Source organism: Pagrus pagrus (assembly GCF_965226575.1).
Source record: "Pagrus pagrus genome assembly, chromosome: 18".
Taxonomy (NCBI): Eukaryota; Metazoa; Chordata; class Actinopteri; order Spariformes; family Sparidae; genus Pagrus; species Pagrus pagrus.
The window spans coordinates 472,291-486,312 of NC_140202.1; the positions used below are offsets into that span (position 1 = coordinate 472,291).

General features: G+C 43.0%; 1 protein-coding gene across 1 annotated transcript; it reads left to right on the forward strand.

The window, feature by feature from the left end:
- Positions 1-3,987: 3,987 nt before the first annotated feature.
- Positions 3,988-13,448, forward strand: LOC311273548 (uncharacterized protein; the record flags this gene model as incomplete). Its single annotated transcript, XM_084380652.1, has 9 exons — positions 3,988-4,038; positions 4,180-4,324; positions 8,034-8,102; positions 8,210-8,263; positions 9,494-9,568; positions 9,869-10,033; positions 10,152-10,178; positions 12,364-12,530; positions 13,419-13,448. The coding sequence occupies 9 exons, from the start codon at positions 3,988-3,990 to the stop codon at positions 13,446-13,448; spliced, it is 783 nt and encodes a 260-aa protein (XP_084236778.1).
- Positions 13,449-14,022: the final 574 nt, after the last annotated feature.

Genomic DNA, 14,022 nt, shown 5'->3' on the forward strand with positions numbered 1-14,022 from the left:
AATATTCCAGGGGGCGTTGTGGAGCCATTTAGCGCCCCCTGCTGGTCATTTTTGGTGTGTGGGTTACAGGGGCCAGTCTATACCACCCCTATCAATTTCATATCCATGAGTGTTATGGTGTGGGCACAGTACCAAATATAAAATTAAACTGCCACCAGAGCGCCACCAAGTGGCAGATCGGTAACCCCTTTTACAGCTATCATCAGGAGGGCAGTGGCAATGAGTGTACCAAATTTTATGATAATCCGACCAACGGATGTTGAGATATAAATTACTTTAATTTAAAGAGCGCCACCTAGTGGTCATCAGCCAAAATTTTGCACAGAGCCTGAGGGGCTCATGTGGAATTAGTATCCTGAGTTTCATGTCATTCGGACAGACCAATGTGGAGATATGCCACACTTCCTGTTTGTTACGAAATGTGCAGGAAGTTGTTATTTAATAACTTGAGTAATCTTTGGAATATCAACATGCTAAGCACAACTCTGGGTCAGGAGGGTCCACAGATGCTGTGTGCAAAGTTTGATGTAAATCGGTGAAATTGTCTGGGAGGAGTTAGCAAAAGTAGGTTTGCGACATTTTGCGAATTTGCGAAAAAATTAGGTAACCGGAAATGGGCGTGGCCTATATCACGAGATTCAGCACAATTCACTGAACGTGTGGATATAAGGTTTTCGAATGTGCGACAAAGTATGTGGGAGTTATGAGCCAAAACGCACTTTGCTTGATTATAGCGCTACCTAGTGGTGGAAATTCACAACGACAACAGATTAAAATTTTTTTCGCCAGGTCTGATCTATATTCCAAGTTTGGTGAGTTTTGGGGTATGTTCAGGCCGCCAAATATGCGATCTCGTGGACAGGAAAAAAATAATAATAATAAATAATCCTAGCAGATACAATAGGTCCTCGCACGAGATTCGTGCTCGGGCCCTAATAATAATAATAATAAATAATCCTTACAGATACAATAGGTCCTCGCACGAGATTCGTGCTCGGGCCCTAATAATCCTTACAGATACAATAGGTCCTCGCACGAGATTCGTGCTCGGGCCCTAATAATAATAATAAATAATCCTTACAGATACAATAGGTCCTCGCACGAGATTCGTGCTCGGGCCCTAATAATCCTTACAGATACAATAGGTCCTCGCACGAGATTCGTGCTCGGGCCCTAATAATCCTAGCAGATACAATAGGTCCTCGCACGAGATTCGTGCTCGGGCCCTAATAAATAATCCTTACAGATACAATAGGTCCTCGCACGAGATTCCTCGCTCGGGCCCTAATAATCCTAGCAGATACAATAGGTCCAATAGGTCCGGGGTCTGTAGGTTGATCTACTACCTCTGACCTGGAAGATGTCGTCTCTGAGCTGCGCGCGCACCCGCGACAGCCCGGCTTGTTTACCTGTAGCTGCTACTGCTAGTTTGACCCCGGATGTTGATAACGGACGAGCCCGGACTCAGAGGGGAATAGCACTAGCATATCATGACAAAATATTGGTGAAATGAACTAGTTTCGTGGCAGATAATGCGTTATATAGAGGCTGTGTGTCGATGCCCCGTTACTCGCATTATATGGATATATCGGCGCTACACTGGATCTAATTTCGTCCGAACGACGCCGAATGACACCAAAGTTATCTGGGTGAGTAAATGACCATATATTTTGCTAGAAAAAAGGTCCAGGTTGTAAAAAACGGTAGTTATCCTTTAAACTCTGCTGAACCTCATCCAGAGAGGCTTCACCTGCTATTCTATATAAATGCGTTGCCAAAGTCCGCGCGTGTGAGAAACCATGGCTACAATACAGCACATTCTCGCTGCGAACCAAAGGCGTCGCCGTGCGCGAAGCCAGACGGTTTACATAAATGCATACGTGCGTCAGCACTTCTCCCCACTGGACGTGCTGTCAGACCGGGCTGTCCAGGCAAAGTACCGGCTGCCCCGTGCGGAGATCCAACGGCTGATCACTCTGGTGTCTCCACACATCCAGAGAGCAACCCGCTGCAATTTTGGCCTCAGCCCGGAGGTGCAGCTCCTGGCTGCGCTGCGTTTTTACGCAGTGGGGAGCTTCCTGGAGGTGGTGGGGGATGGCACTGGCCTCAGCAAGGCATCGATGTCACGGAGTGTGGCAGCTGTGACACCGATTCTCCTGCGCCATGCCCGGACCCACATAAAGTTGCCCACCACACGGGACGAGGTCCGCCAGGTCCACCAAGGGTTCCACGCAGTGGCTGGGACCCCACGGGTGATCGGTGTGGTGGATGGCACCATCATTCCAATCCACAATGCCTCCCTGGTGGATCCGTGCTGGATCGGTAGGAAGCACTACGTGGCCATCAACACACCCACACACACACCCGCACTCACACCCCCCCCACACACACACGATACATGCGTAGCCTAATCACGGGGCGCTTTGTGTGACTTATGCGCTGATAAAGAGGTGGGTGATCGATTTGCCTGGCATCGATTGATTCAGTTTCAGCAGCACCGAGGTGGACAGCTCCCACTAAGAGCTTCTTAAGAAGCTTCTTTGGCTTGATCTTAAGGTTCTCCTAAGAAGGCAGTTAAGAACGCATCTGGGAAACACCCGTATCTTAGTGCTCCTTCTTAGCCGAACCCTTCTTAAGAGCCTTCTTAAGTCCTTAAGAACGATCGAATCTGGGAAACGCGGCCATTATTGATTCAGCATCTAAATTTCGCATCCTCATTCAACATTCCCCATTCATTATTCCAATTCATTATCATCATCTTGATTGTTTGTATATGTTACATATTCATGTTTGACAATAATTTCATTTAAAGATGACATATTATGCTCATTTCTGCTTGTTGACATGGGTCCTTGATGTCTAAATGAAATGATAGTAACATGCTTTGGTCGAAAAAACCGAAGGATTGAGCACAGCAGGGTTGTTTACACACCAGTTTCACAGCCCTGCTCTAACATGCCGGTTTCAGTGCCCAGCAAACACGGACGGACCCGGACGTGTCCGAGAGAGCCAGATTGGGTCGTGATGACGTCCAATCACAACTAGTCCGATCAGGCCCAGAATATGACCACATCACAACCAATTACTTAGGCACAAACGGACAATAAGTCCGATCACGTCTGGGCTTGAACGTACTTGTTCGTCCGCGCGTATAGTAATTGTTGTGATATGGTCATATTCTTGGCCTGATCGGACTAGTTGTGATTGGACGTCATCACGACCCTATCTGGCTCTCAGGCATACAAAAACTTTTTAGTTTTCTAGTTCCTAAATATTGGTGTTTTGAATCAAACTAGCACGTGAACTACCATATTTTCTCACCGTATTAACTAGGCCGCAAAGGCCTGCTGCTAGCTGCTAACAGCATTTCAGCGCACTCGGTATAGAGCCGGGAGGAATTATTGCAGTTCAAATTGGGTCCCTCCAGAGCGATAGATATAACATCGCTCTGGGTCCCTCCTCTCGGGCTCAACTTTGTGGCCTCCTGCACCTGACAGAAGCAGTTGTCAGGACCGCAAACCGCAATATCGGCAGGCTTAGCATCCGCTGCTAACACTCGCTAGCATCCGGGACAGCAGCCCCCCTGCTTGGTGCTTCACTTGCTCTGTTGGCTGGAGAGAAAACACGGTTCTCCACCATCCCATATGCGCTAAAAAATAAATACAGTGTGGATGAAATAATTATGATGATGAGGACGATGTAATGTAAATGAGTGTTTGGCGAAGGTAAACTGCATGATTTAAACCTACCATTGTTTGAAAAAAAGGGGGTAACTATTTTTTTTAATCAATTCCAAATTAAATCAAAACAAAAATAATTTATTTCAACAAACAAAAAGTTACCTAGTGCTTATAGGTGAGGGGTGGACTCCAGACAATTTGTTCAGGTGTTCTTGAAGTTGAGAAAAAGCAAAAGCGAAACGCTTAGCTACTTCAGGCACTCTGCCTGAGCCAAGGAATTCTTTAAAAAGCCTTAAGTCATATCTCAATGGATAAAGGCTTTTTTAAAGACTTCCCTGGCTCAGTCAGAGTGCCTGAAGTAAGTGTTTAGCTTTTGCTTTTTTAAAATAATTTCTTATTCATTTAGATTTTATATGAAAACTGAAGTGTGGAGATCTTGCACTAAGAGTTTAAAGTTTTTGTTATTTGTGTTAATAACTGTATCTTTTTTTCCTTGCAGGATCACAAAAGACAAGAGGTAGGTCGTCATAACATGGATCGCAACTATAACCGTGACTGGAAACGGTCTAACAAGCGGCTCAGAGTTTTTATTGAGGAAGATGATGATAACATTGACACACTTGACAGTGACACATCAGGAGAGGGTGAGGAGGCACCAGAGGGCGCTACCACTAGTGAAAGCAATTTACCAACAAGCGAGACATCACCTAGTGCTGCAGAAGTGGTTGATACTACAGCTGAGAACAATGATGTAAATCCATCTGATGATGACATCGTTTATGACTATGGCTTCAATGAGCACATTCACTCAAGTGACTCTGAACCAGAACTTCTTGGTGCAGGTGCTGCTCCAGGAGTGGAAGTGCCAACGTTAGACCAAGAGCTGGCAAAGTCGGTTGTTGAAACAAGGCAAACCGATCATGCCATTAATTCACTCCTTGGCATTCTTAGAGGACATGGGCATAACCTTCCCAAAGATAAGCGTACACTTCTTGCTACCCCACGCCAAGTTGAAGTAAAGGACAAATGCAATGGTCAGTACATTTATTACGGAGTGGAACAAGGAGTTACCCGCTATCTGTCTGTATGCCCCGAGTTTACAGGAGATATAGAACTTTTGTCAACATAGATGGGACTCCCCTTTTCAAATCTAGCAGAACAGAACTGTGGCCGATACTTGCCAAATTCCATGACTCCCAGCCATTTCTAGTAGGACTGTATTGTGGTGTAGGAAAACCAAAGCCTGTTGCAGAATATCTGCTAGACTTGGTTGAAGAGCTGAAGCACCTGCAGACCAATGGCATTATGTATGGTGGCGTAATGCACCGATTCACCTTGAGGGGATTTGTGTGTGATGCACCTGCCAGGGCCTTCCTGAAAATCATAAAGGGCCACAACACTACTGAGGGCTGTGAGCGTTGTGTGGAAAAAGCAGTAAGGTCAAATAACAAATAAACATTCCTGTCCACAGCCACTCATGAATCTAGGACTGATCTTGGGCTCAGTCAACTTCAGTACCCAGAGCGCCAACACGGCCCATCTCCTTTATTCGATGCTGGCATACTCTGTATTCAACAGTTTCCTCTGGATTATATGCACCTTATATGCCTTGGAGTGACGAAGAGATTGCTTCATTTTTTGTTACATGGCCCTGATGTCTGCAGGCTTAGACCAAGAGCGCGAGAACAGCTATCTGAAAGACTGGTAATGCTGCGGGGTGCCATGCCAGCTGAGTTTGCCAGACAGCCATGTTCTCTCAAGGAACTCGACCGATGGTAGGCAACAGAGCTAAGGCAGTTCATTTTCTACACTGGGTCTGTTGTTCTCGAGGGTGTAGTTGATGATGCTTACTATGAACATTTTTTGACTCTCTCAGTAGCCACTTCCATTCTCCGGGAGTCTGACAATTCAAAGAGACAGACCTACATTTCCTATGCCAAGGAGCTTATGGAGCACTTTGTCAGAAACAGTGCAGAGCTGTACAGCAATGACTTCCCTGTATACAATGTACATTCGTTGAGGCATGTGGCAGACGATGCAGCATATTTTGGCAGTTCATTGAATGACATCTCCTGCTTCCCCTTTGAAAACCACCTTCAGAGCCTGAAAAAAATGGTCAGGAAGAGCTGCAACCCAATTGCACAGATAACCAAGAGAGTGGCCGAAAGACAGCATGTTCAGAGTGACATACTGCGCCCCAAATACAAAGGTCACTTTGTTTCAACAAAACCACCGAATTTCTGCTTCTTCCTTAAGTACGAGGACTTTGTCTTCATCCGAGAAAACAGACAGGAAGGCACAGTTGTTGTAGACCTGATTTCACAGGACAGTGCAGAGGACCTGTTTAAAAGACTGTGCGACTCCAAGACGATCAATGTTGCATACATAAAACACAGTGTTTTGAATGGAGCTACTAGACATTCATTACACAAAAATGATCTTTACCGGAAGTGTGTCTGTCTTCCACATTTGGAGGGTTATGCTGTCTTCCCCCTTCTCCATAATATGGAACAATGAAGCAACACAAAAAGTAAGATGATGCATTGATCAAATAATATGGCTGGTATCAGTATATTAACAAATAATAACTAATATAGTAACACAAATACACTTACTTGCTTTCCTACTAACCCTACTAACCCCCACTAACCACAGAGGGTGACAATGAGAATGGCCAGTTTGTTAACTGTAACTGTCAAAGTCATGAGTCCCTCACTTATTCTTTGACATCTTGGGGAACAATTAACAAATGTATGTGCATGTGTGAACATGATTGTACTTTGACTGTAACATGAATGCTTAAATCTGGTGCACTGTGTTAATTAATTTCTCTCTACTCAACTTTCTTTACAGATGACGCAGAAAGAACACAGTTCAGGTTTATGCACTCAAACACACATGCTTCTTCTAGTTTTAATTTGAATTATACTTGCAGTATATAAATAAAAACATTTAATATGTCACTGCAGGAAAGAGAACCAAATTCCCTAAAAAGGATCCAGACTTTGAGTATGGTTAGTATGACTTATTGAATAATAGTTTATGTAGGCTTCACATTTTTTGCACAGATTTGATTGCATTATAAATGAACCTAATATATTCAATGGTTGTGTGCCCTAGAACTTAAAGACGATGATGACCGTGTAAAAAGAGGGACAAGTAAGTACATTGTGTATATGGGGCTACATTTGATGTTGTGTAGCACTTAAGCTTACTGTAGTATTCTTTTACCTTTTTCTTAAAGGAAAATTGACGGCTTTTCCTCCGCCACCGAAAAAATTTTGCTCCACAAAACAGGATGACACTGATGCCAACGGTGAGTGTGTAAATCCAGTTTCTGGGATGATCAGGATTTATTATTTTTCTCAAATAACTTAGAGTAAATCACCATGTTGTCATTGTTTGTTTCCTACAGTTTTCCTAATGCCATGACATCATTAGCTGTGTTCTATGATCATAGCTGCGTTTCCACTGCAGGAGTTCCTGGAACTGAACTTCTACAGGAACCGTCCTCTCACTCGGGCCTCTCGGTGGCTGTGTCTCCACTGCAGACAAGGACCAGCAGGGCTCTCTGGCGACGTGAAACAGTTTCGATCATTGCACAACTTTTTTCCCCAAGACACTTGGGGAAAAAAGCTGTGTTTTGTAATTGCCGTCTCGATCATCATGTAATCCCACGATTGTGTATTTATCATGCTTTTTTTTCTTTAATTACGGCTACTGTCATGTTTTTGCTTTTTTTCCAGTGGTCTAGATGCGTTTTTAGTAACGTTGGGTTTTTTAAAGTAACATTGCGGAGTTTTTCGGCCTTAAAATAATGTTTCCAGACTCATTGCAATGGTAGAAAAATGGTTAATAGGATGAATGGTGCTGCCGCTGCAGCCCCGCGTCGAGAGAGTCGTTTGTCGTTTATTCGTTTTTTCCCCCAGACGATAGCACTTCTCAACCAGATGGTGGAAGCACTGAGCTGAAACTCAGCATTGTTGCTTTAAATGCCATTCATTTCGGGGCTTTCTCTTAGCATCACATCCTGCTTTGAGTCTGACCAATCAGCACAGACTAAATCTCAAAACCCCACCAGGAGTTTTTCAGGGACTCCGTTCGGCCCCGTAATAGTTCCTGTAAGCGGCCCTGTGGGGGAGGTTCCTGCAGTGGAGACACGCACCAATGGCCGCATAAAATTACCCCGAAGTTCTGGCAGTGGAAACGTGCCTAATGTTAATCCAAGATCAGAAGTCAAAAGCAGCATGTAAATTATTCCTATTGCACAGGTGGAGTTGGGTGATACTAAAGGTGTTGGTTGCTGACAATAAATAGGTTTTTAGTTCGATGACACAACTTTTGTCTGTCTAGATACCTCAAAAGCTGGAGCCTCCACTTTAAAAAAGTCATCCAAACAAACAGCAGGAAAGAAGACCCCAGGTAAGCAGTTTACGTTGGTTTGTTTCATGACACCACAATAATCCTTACAATAAAATAAATGTCAGTTATTCCAAATCATTTAATGGAAATTGACATGTTATCTTTAGTAGAAGAAACAGAGAGCTCATCTGATGATCATCCAGCTGTGGCTCCAAAGAAAGGTATGTTTTTAATTAGTTACACAACAGTAAAGAGAATTGGTCCTATAGAGGATATGCGTTTACGTCACGTTGCCCTCGGCAACGCCCCGTTCGATCGGACTGAGTGGCAAAACAAACCTCCCTCAACATGCTGGCGGATAGGATTCATAAATCCAGATTCATAAACTGTATAAAATATCTTATATTAAAACAAATTGATGTCAAAAGGAATCGACAACCAGCTCCCCAAAACCGTCTGCTCCACGGACGCTGACATTCCTGTAACCATAGTAACACACAGTGACTGACTGTAACACAACCGTCTGCTCCACGGACACTGACATCCTGTAACACACTGTTATTGTATAGAGGGACGAGATTACAGCTTTTACTGTCGTCCTGACAGTGACTCCCGACACTTAAACCTGAGCTGCTTTTATTCTGAAAAACTCTAACAAGTCAAACTGTAGGATGTGTTAGAGGACTAATTTATCTGTCTAACCATCATAACTATGACACATGAAACTGTACACACATGAAAAAAATATCGCTCCAGTGAATTTACTTTCCGTCATTGAGAACAGGTTCTTGAATGTAACTCGGTCAAAATGAGACGTGTCCTCAAGATTTTTAGCAGCTCTGTTAGGTCATGCTGCTTTACATGCTGGCAAAGCTAGACATGTCAGACTTTTGTATGGGCTCTGAGAAAATCGCTTCGTTACTGTGTCATTTTTAAACTTTGGCGGTTCTGCCACTTGTCTTTTTGCCACTCAGTGGACGTTCCACAGCGACTTCCGAGTACCGTGACGTCATGTGCATACCCTCTATAGTGTAATGTTAAAGTTAGTTTGATTTCCAGGAAGAGTTATGGTTGATTTCCCCAAAAAATTCCTGTTTATGAGATATCTCTGTCTGTCTAGATACCTCAAAAGCGAAATGCACTGAATCTGCACTGACGCCGGGGTTTTTTCTTTACTTGGCCGGTAGAACTCTGACGTTAGTAGGACAACGGGGTTTACATGCACTTCAGTTTTCCAGTTATAGTCAGATAAAGGCAATAATTTGGTTTTCAAGTATCATGTAAACGTACTGACTGCTGCACTTATTGCATAGCTCTGCATTCGTGAGGACACACAAGTGTCATAGTGGATGAAAAAAAAGGACTACATCTGGTTCATTATAACATAAAGATTAAGATTTAAGTTATATTAATGATATATGTATTGAAAGAAGAAAAAATTCTCTATCCAGATGCTGATACCTATTCCACTGAAAGCAGTGATATAGAGTTGCTGCCGGCTGCTCCAGTGCCTCAAGTGACACCATGTAAGTTTCACATGATGGCCTCTCACAATTGTTGAAGTTGTTCAACTGTCAATTATGCTTTGTCAAAATAAAGGAAAGTTTGAGTAATGTAAGTAGTATGTAAGAATTAGCATGTAGGTTTCTGTAGAAGGGTAAACCTTTTAATTGTTCCATTAAAAGTATTTCAGTGATCGCAATGGCAAGATGGTGTACATGCTAAAGCTATACTTTTCATTTAACTCCAAAGTCTCATGCAAAAAAAGTAATATTTCTGAAAATATAATGTAATTAATTACTTTTCATATTGTGCTTATACTATAGTGAGAAGATCCCCAAGGAAAAGGTCAAGCCAGCAGCCAATCACTTCCACCACACCAAGGAAGAGGTCAGCAGTTGGCTTGCATTGGAGAACATCTCCTGGGAAGAGGGGGAGCCAGAGGCCACCGTCACTTGGTTCTGCAAAAAAATCACCCAAGAAGATGCCAGGTAAGCCTAAAAAATATGCACCATCAAAATTCTTAACCACATTGTCTTTATTCTGAAAAGTTGAGGCAATGTTTTTATAATTGCTCTGTTTTATTCCTCTCCTTTCAACTAAATCAAGCACCGGCCTGCCCAATGTCTCAGGAAAGTAAGTATAGCCATGCAAATGTAAGTTGAACTGTATAAAAATGTAATGTTTTTGAAGTTATTGCATCAATAACAAGATCTCCTTCCATCTGTTTTCTGTTCCATCCTTATATTGTACTCCTCCTATATAATCCTTATATTGTAGTGCTAACAACTAAAACACTGAATTTACTGTATTTCCTCAAATCGTAGCCGGGTCCTTCATTTACACAACTGCCCAATAGCCTTTATTTCTAAATCCCTATGTTTCTTTTTACACATTAGTGACTAATCTCATCTTCAGTAGGTCATCTTAATCTTTCTCATGTGCTGTTCTCCTCACTGCGTGGTCGGGCCTAGGTCTCTGTCTCCGTTGTGCACGCCGTAGCACTTAATTCACTCCCATTCAGGTCGATCAGAGCATATTCACAGTGTGTACTGCGGTCTGAGTAGAGACATGTTGTCCTGCGGTGTAAGGATTGCATGACTTCAGATTTTTTAAAGTCGACTCTAATGTTATGAAAGTCGAGTCGACGTCGACTAGTCGCTGATGACGTCATTCATATTTTTCCCATCATAACTAAAGTCACAGGAGGAGGGAAAAGCTTTGCAACAATCTGTATTCACTGACTGACAGCTCACGCACAGAAATTAGTCCACAGAACAGCAGCTTTATAAACAACAAGCTGTAAATCAGTTTGTTTTTTTGTAACATACACTCCTATACAAGTGCAAAAGATAACTAGCTACTGTATAGGGAGGAAAACGACACACAGGCCTCGTCACCATCACAGTCCTGCTCAGTCACAGTTTCACTCACAGTTTTTGTTTTTCCTGGTTGGTTGTTGCTGTTGTTGGTTGTTGTTGTGCACGACGTAAAGCTGTCGATGAGCGGAGTTTGTTTTTTTTAATTGCCGGCAGCCCAGACACACTGCCCGCGGAAGCGGCGCGCCTCACAGGTGCTTGGCTGGTCTCAGGCAGCAGCTTCTCCTACTCTCTCCGTGCCGGTCAAACATTGACCCGTCTGTAGGCTACTCGGTTTTCCACACACACAGGTCTGTCTCTAGCGCTGTATGTGTGGATGTGTGTCTTGTGTGCAGACGCAACTGACAAATATTTACGGACAAGCAAACTTAAAGCAGAAGTAAGCGATATTTTTGTGTTAATATAAGTCTTAAATAGTTATATCTTCCGACAGCAATCACTTACCTAGAGTGTTTGGACCGAAACACGGGTCTGTCAGTCACTCTGCTCTGCTCTGAGCCGAGGAGAAAACTTTTCTCGTATCCTACAAGTTTTATCCAATGAGGAGAGAGAACGGCATGAAGGGCTGTGTGTGCAGCCAAGGGATGCGCGTGAATGTGGTGACGTAGGGACGAGGACCAATAGATCCATGACGAGGGCGGGGGCTGCTAACTCCATCGGCTGACAAGACGTTATGGTGCGTTCAAGGCAACCCGTAACTCGTGTTTTTCCGACCTGTGAAGCCGTACCAGTTCGATCTGGTACGAGTTCACGGGTCGGAAGTTACGAGTGGCCGTTATAGTGCACTTTCACAGGTAAAACAGGTCGGAAAAACACGAGTGGGTTGCCTGGAACGCTACAAAGTCGTAAGTCGTGACTTGAAGCTGTAATTTACGGTTTCAAAAGCCTGCCTGGAATGCAGCATTAGCCAAAACGACCGGATTGCTTACTTCTGCTTTAATCATCATTTATTTTATTTTGAAAATTGACCGGATTCTCTCACCTTTTCTGTGCTCGACTTCCTGTCTGGTACGATCTCGTTCTATCCAGCTCGTATTTTTTTCATTCAGCGCACTCAGCTGTTGTTTCAAGCCGCTACTGTCACATGATCAGCGACTAGTCGACGTAAAAGCTCAAAACGTCATTGTGGAGCAGTAAAGTCGACTAGTCTGTGCAACCCCTACTGCGGTGCAAGGCTGTCCCTCTCTGAAGCAGAGGATGAGGTCAGCTTCACTCCGGTCAGTCTTCACAGATAGTCCACAAAAGTTAAGAGATTTTCTTATCATATTCTTCTTAGTTTGTTCCAGGCTGTGGAGTAGTGGAGTTTTTTTTTTTCAACCTGGCCTTTTTTTGTTCGTGTAAGCGATGCCCCGCCCCAGCCATTAATTGAATACCGGTTATTATTTGAGGAAATAGGTTAAAGACGATAATTGTAGTTGTAATAAGATACATTGTCTTTTCAGAATTTCAACGTAAAGTTTTAAAAAAGCTCCTGGATATAGAGGACATCGTGAAGGAGCTTCGGGGCCAAACGGTGTCCTCGATATCCCTACATAGAATGGACTCTGTCAGGGAGTTCTTGGAGTTGGAGGACAAAGTGGAGTCCAACACAACTTTTAAGGACCAATTGGTATTGCCATTTATCAACACACTTTTATTTCTTTTTGGTCCAAGCAAATAATTTGAATAATGTTGAGGATGTCTCTTAAAGGAACATCAACTGACTTTAAACATTGATATACACAGACTTCCTATCTGGCCAGTGTTGGAGGGAAATCATTGACGGACTGTGTCCACAAGGTTTTAGATCGGTATGTACAAATGAACAGATCAAGCATGGGAAATGTCTGTTACATTTTGGGAGGTTAAGATAGATGGCAGACAGATGACTGACATTTTCAGTGAATAAGCTGGAAGACGCAGACTGGTGCAGGTCAACACTGACAATTTATTTGATTATTTTTTCAATTTTGATATGTTTTGTTTTATCATTACTTCTATTTTCCTTGTAAATATTATACATAGGATAAAAAGTTGATTCAAAAGAGTAACAAAGTATTTATTAATTTCAGCATTTTAAAGGCCCACCGAGGACTGTTATTTTGGTTATAAAAAAGTCTCATATTAATGTGGATGAATCTTCGTTACCCACTTGTTAATGCGCCCATTTTCCATAGATATATAGTTTTATCTTTGTAGTTATTTTGATATTATTATTTAGTGGGTGGCTCGCCCAGCATTTCTGAAAGATGGAGCGATTTACTGCAACCAACTACGCGGTGCGCCAAGAGACGGAGATAAGGAGAAAACGAGCAGAGTGAGAAGCTTCTCGCACCGGAGACGGCCAAGACAGGCGGAGCAGCTCCATGTCACTAACCTGAGCGGTCCTGATAAGGGTCTTTTGTCTTTACGACAATACGTGCTAGAGCTCATGGGAAATATGGTCTAATATAGCCTTCATTCTGGCAAAACATGGAAACTAGATAGAAAGGTGTCTCTGCACATCTGTTTCATATAGGTGCATCGGACTGGGATCGGCTGGTCCTGACAGAAGTATAAAACGAGAAGGAATCCCGCACACTTAGTGACTTCTTCTTGTGACAATAAAAAAATTCTCAAGTCACTCAGTGTGCAAGATTCCTTGTTTTTCCTGTAAACTACTGATAATCCCCCCTCGTAACCCCCAATTTGAAAACCACTATTGTAGTCAATGACGTGTTTTACAATCTAAAATGATTAACTGTATTTATTAACAGTCTCTTGTATGATGGGCATGTTGCCACGACAACCTGCTGCTCATAATTATTTGCCCCTTGTGGGACTAATAAAGTTGTTGGTTGATTGATTGGTTGACTATGCAGGAGTTCTGAGACAGCAGAAAACTTCAAACCATTGATAATACATGAAATTTTGATTTTTTTTTATGCAAACTGAATGAACACAATGCTACATGAAAAGTCATTTTTACCATCATTTTCCCAGTTATGCCTCTTGTTCTGAGTTTGATATTGTTCGTCTTTCTTCTATTTCAGATTGTTCACCAACAGCCTGATGGCAGGCCTCAACATGAGGGGGACTGGAACAAAGATGGGCTTCCAGCCGACACTTCTTTACGCTGTTGT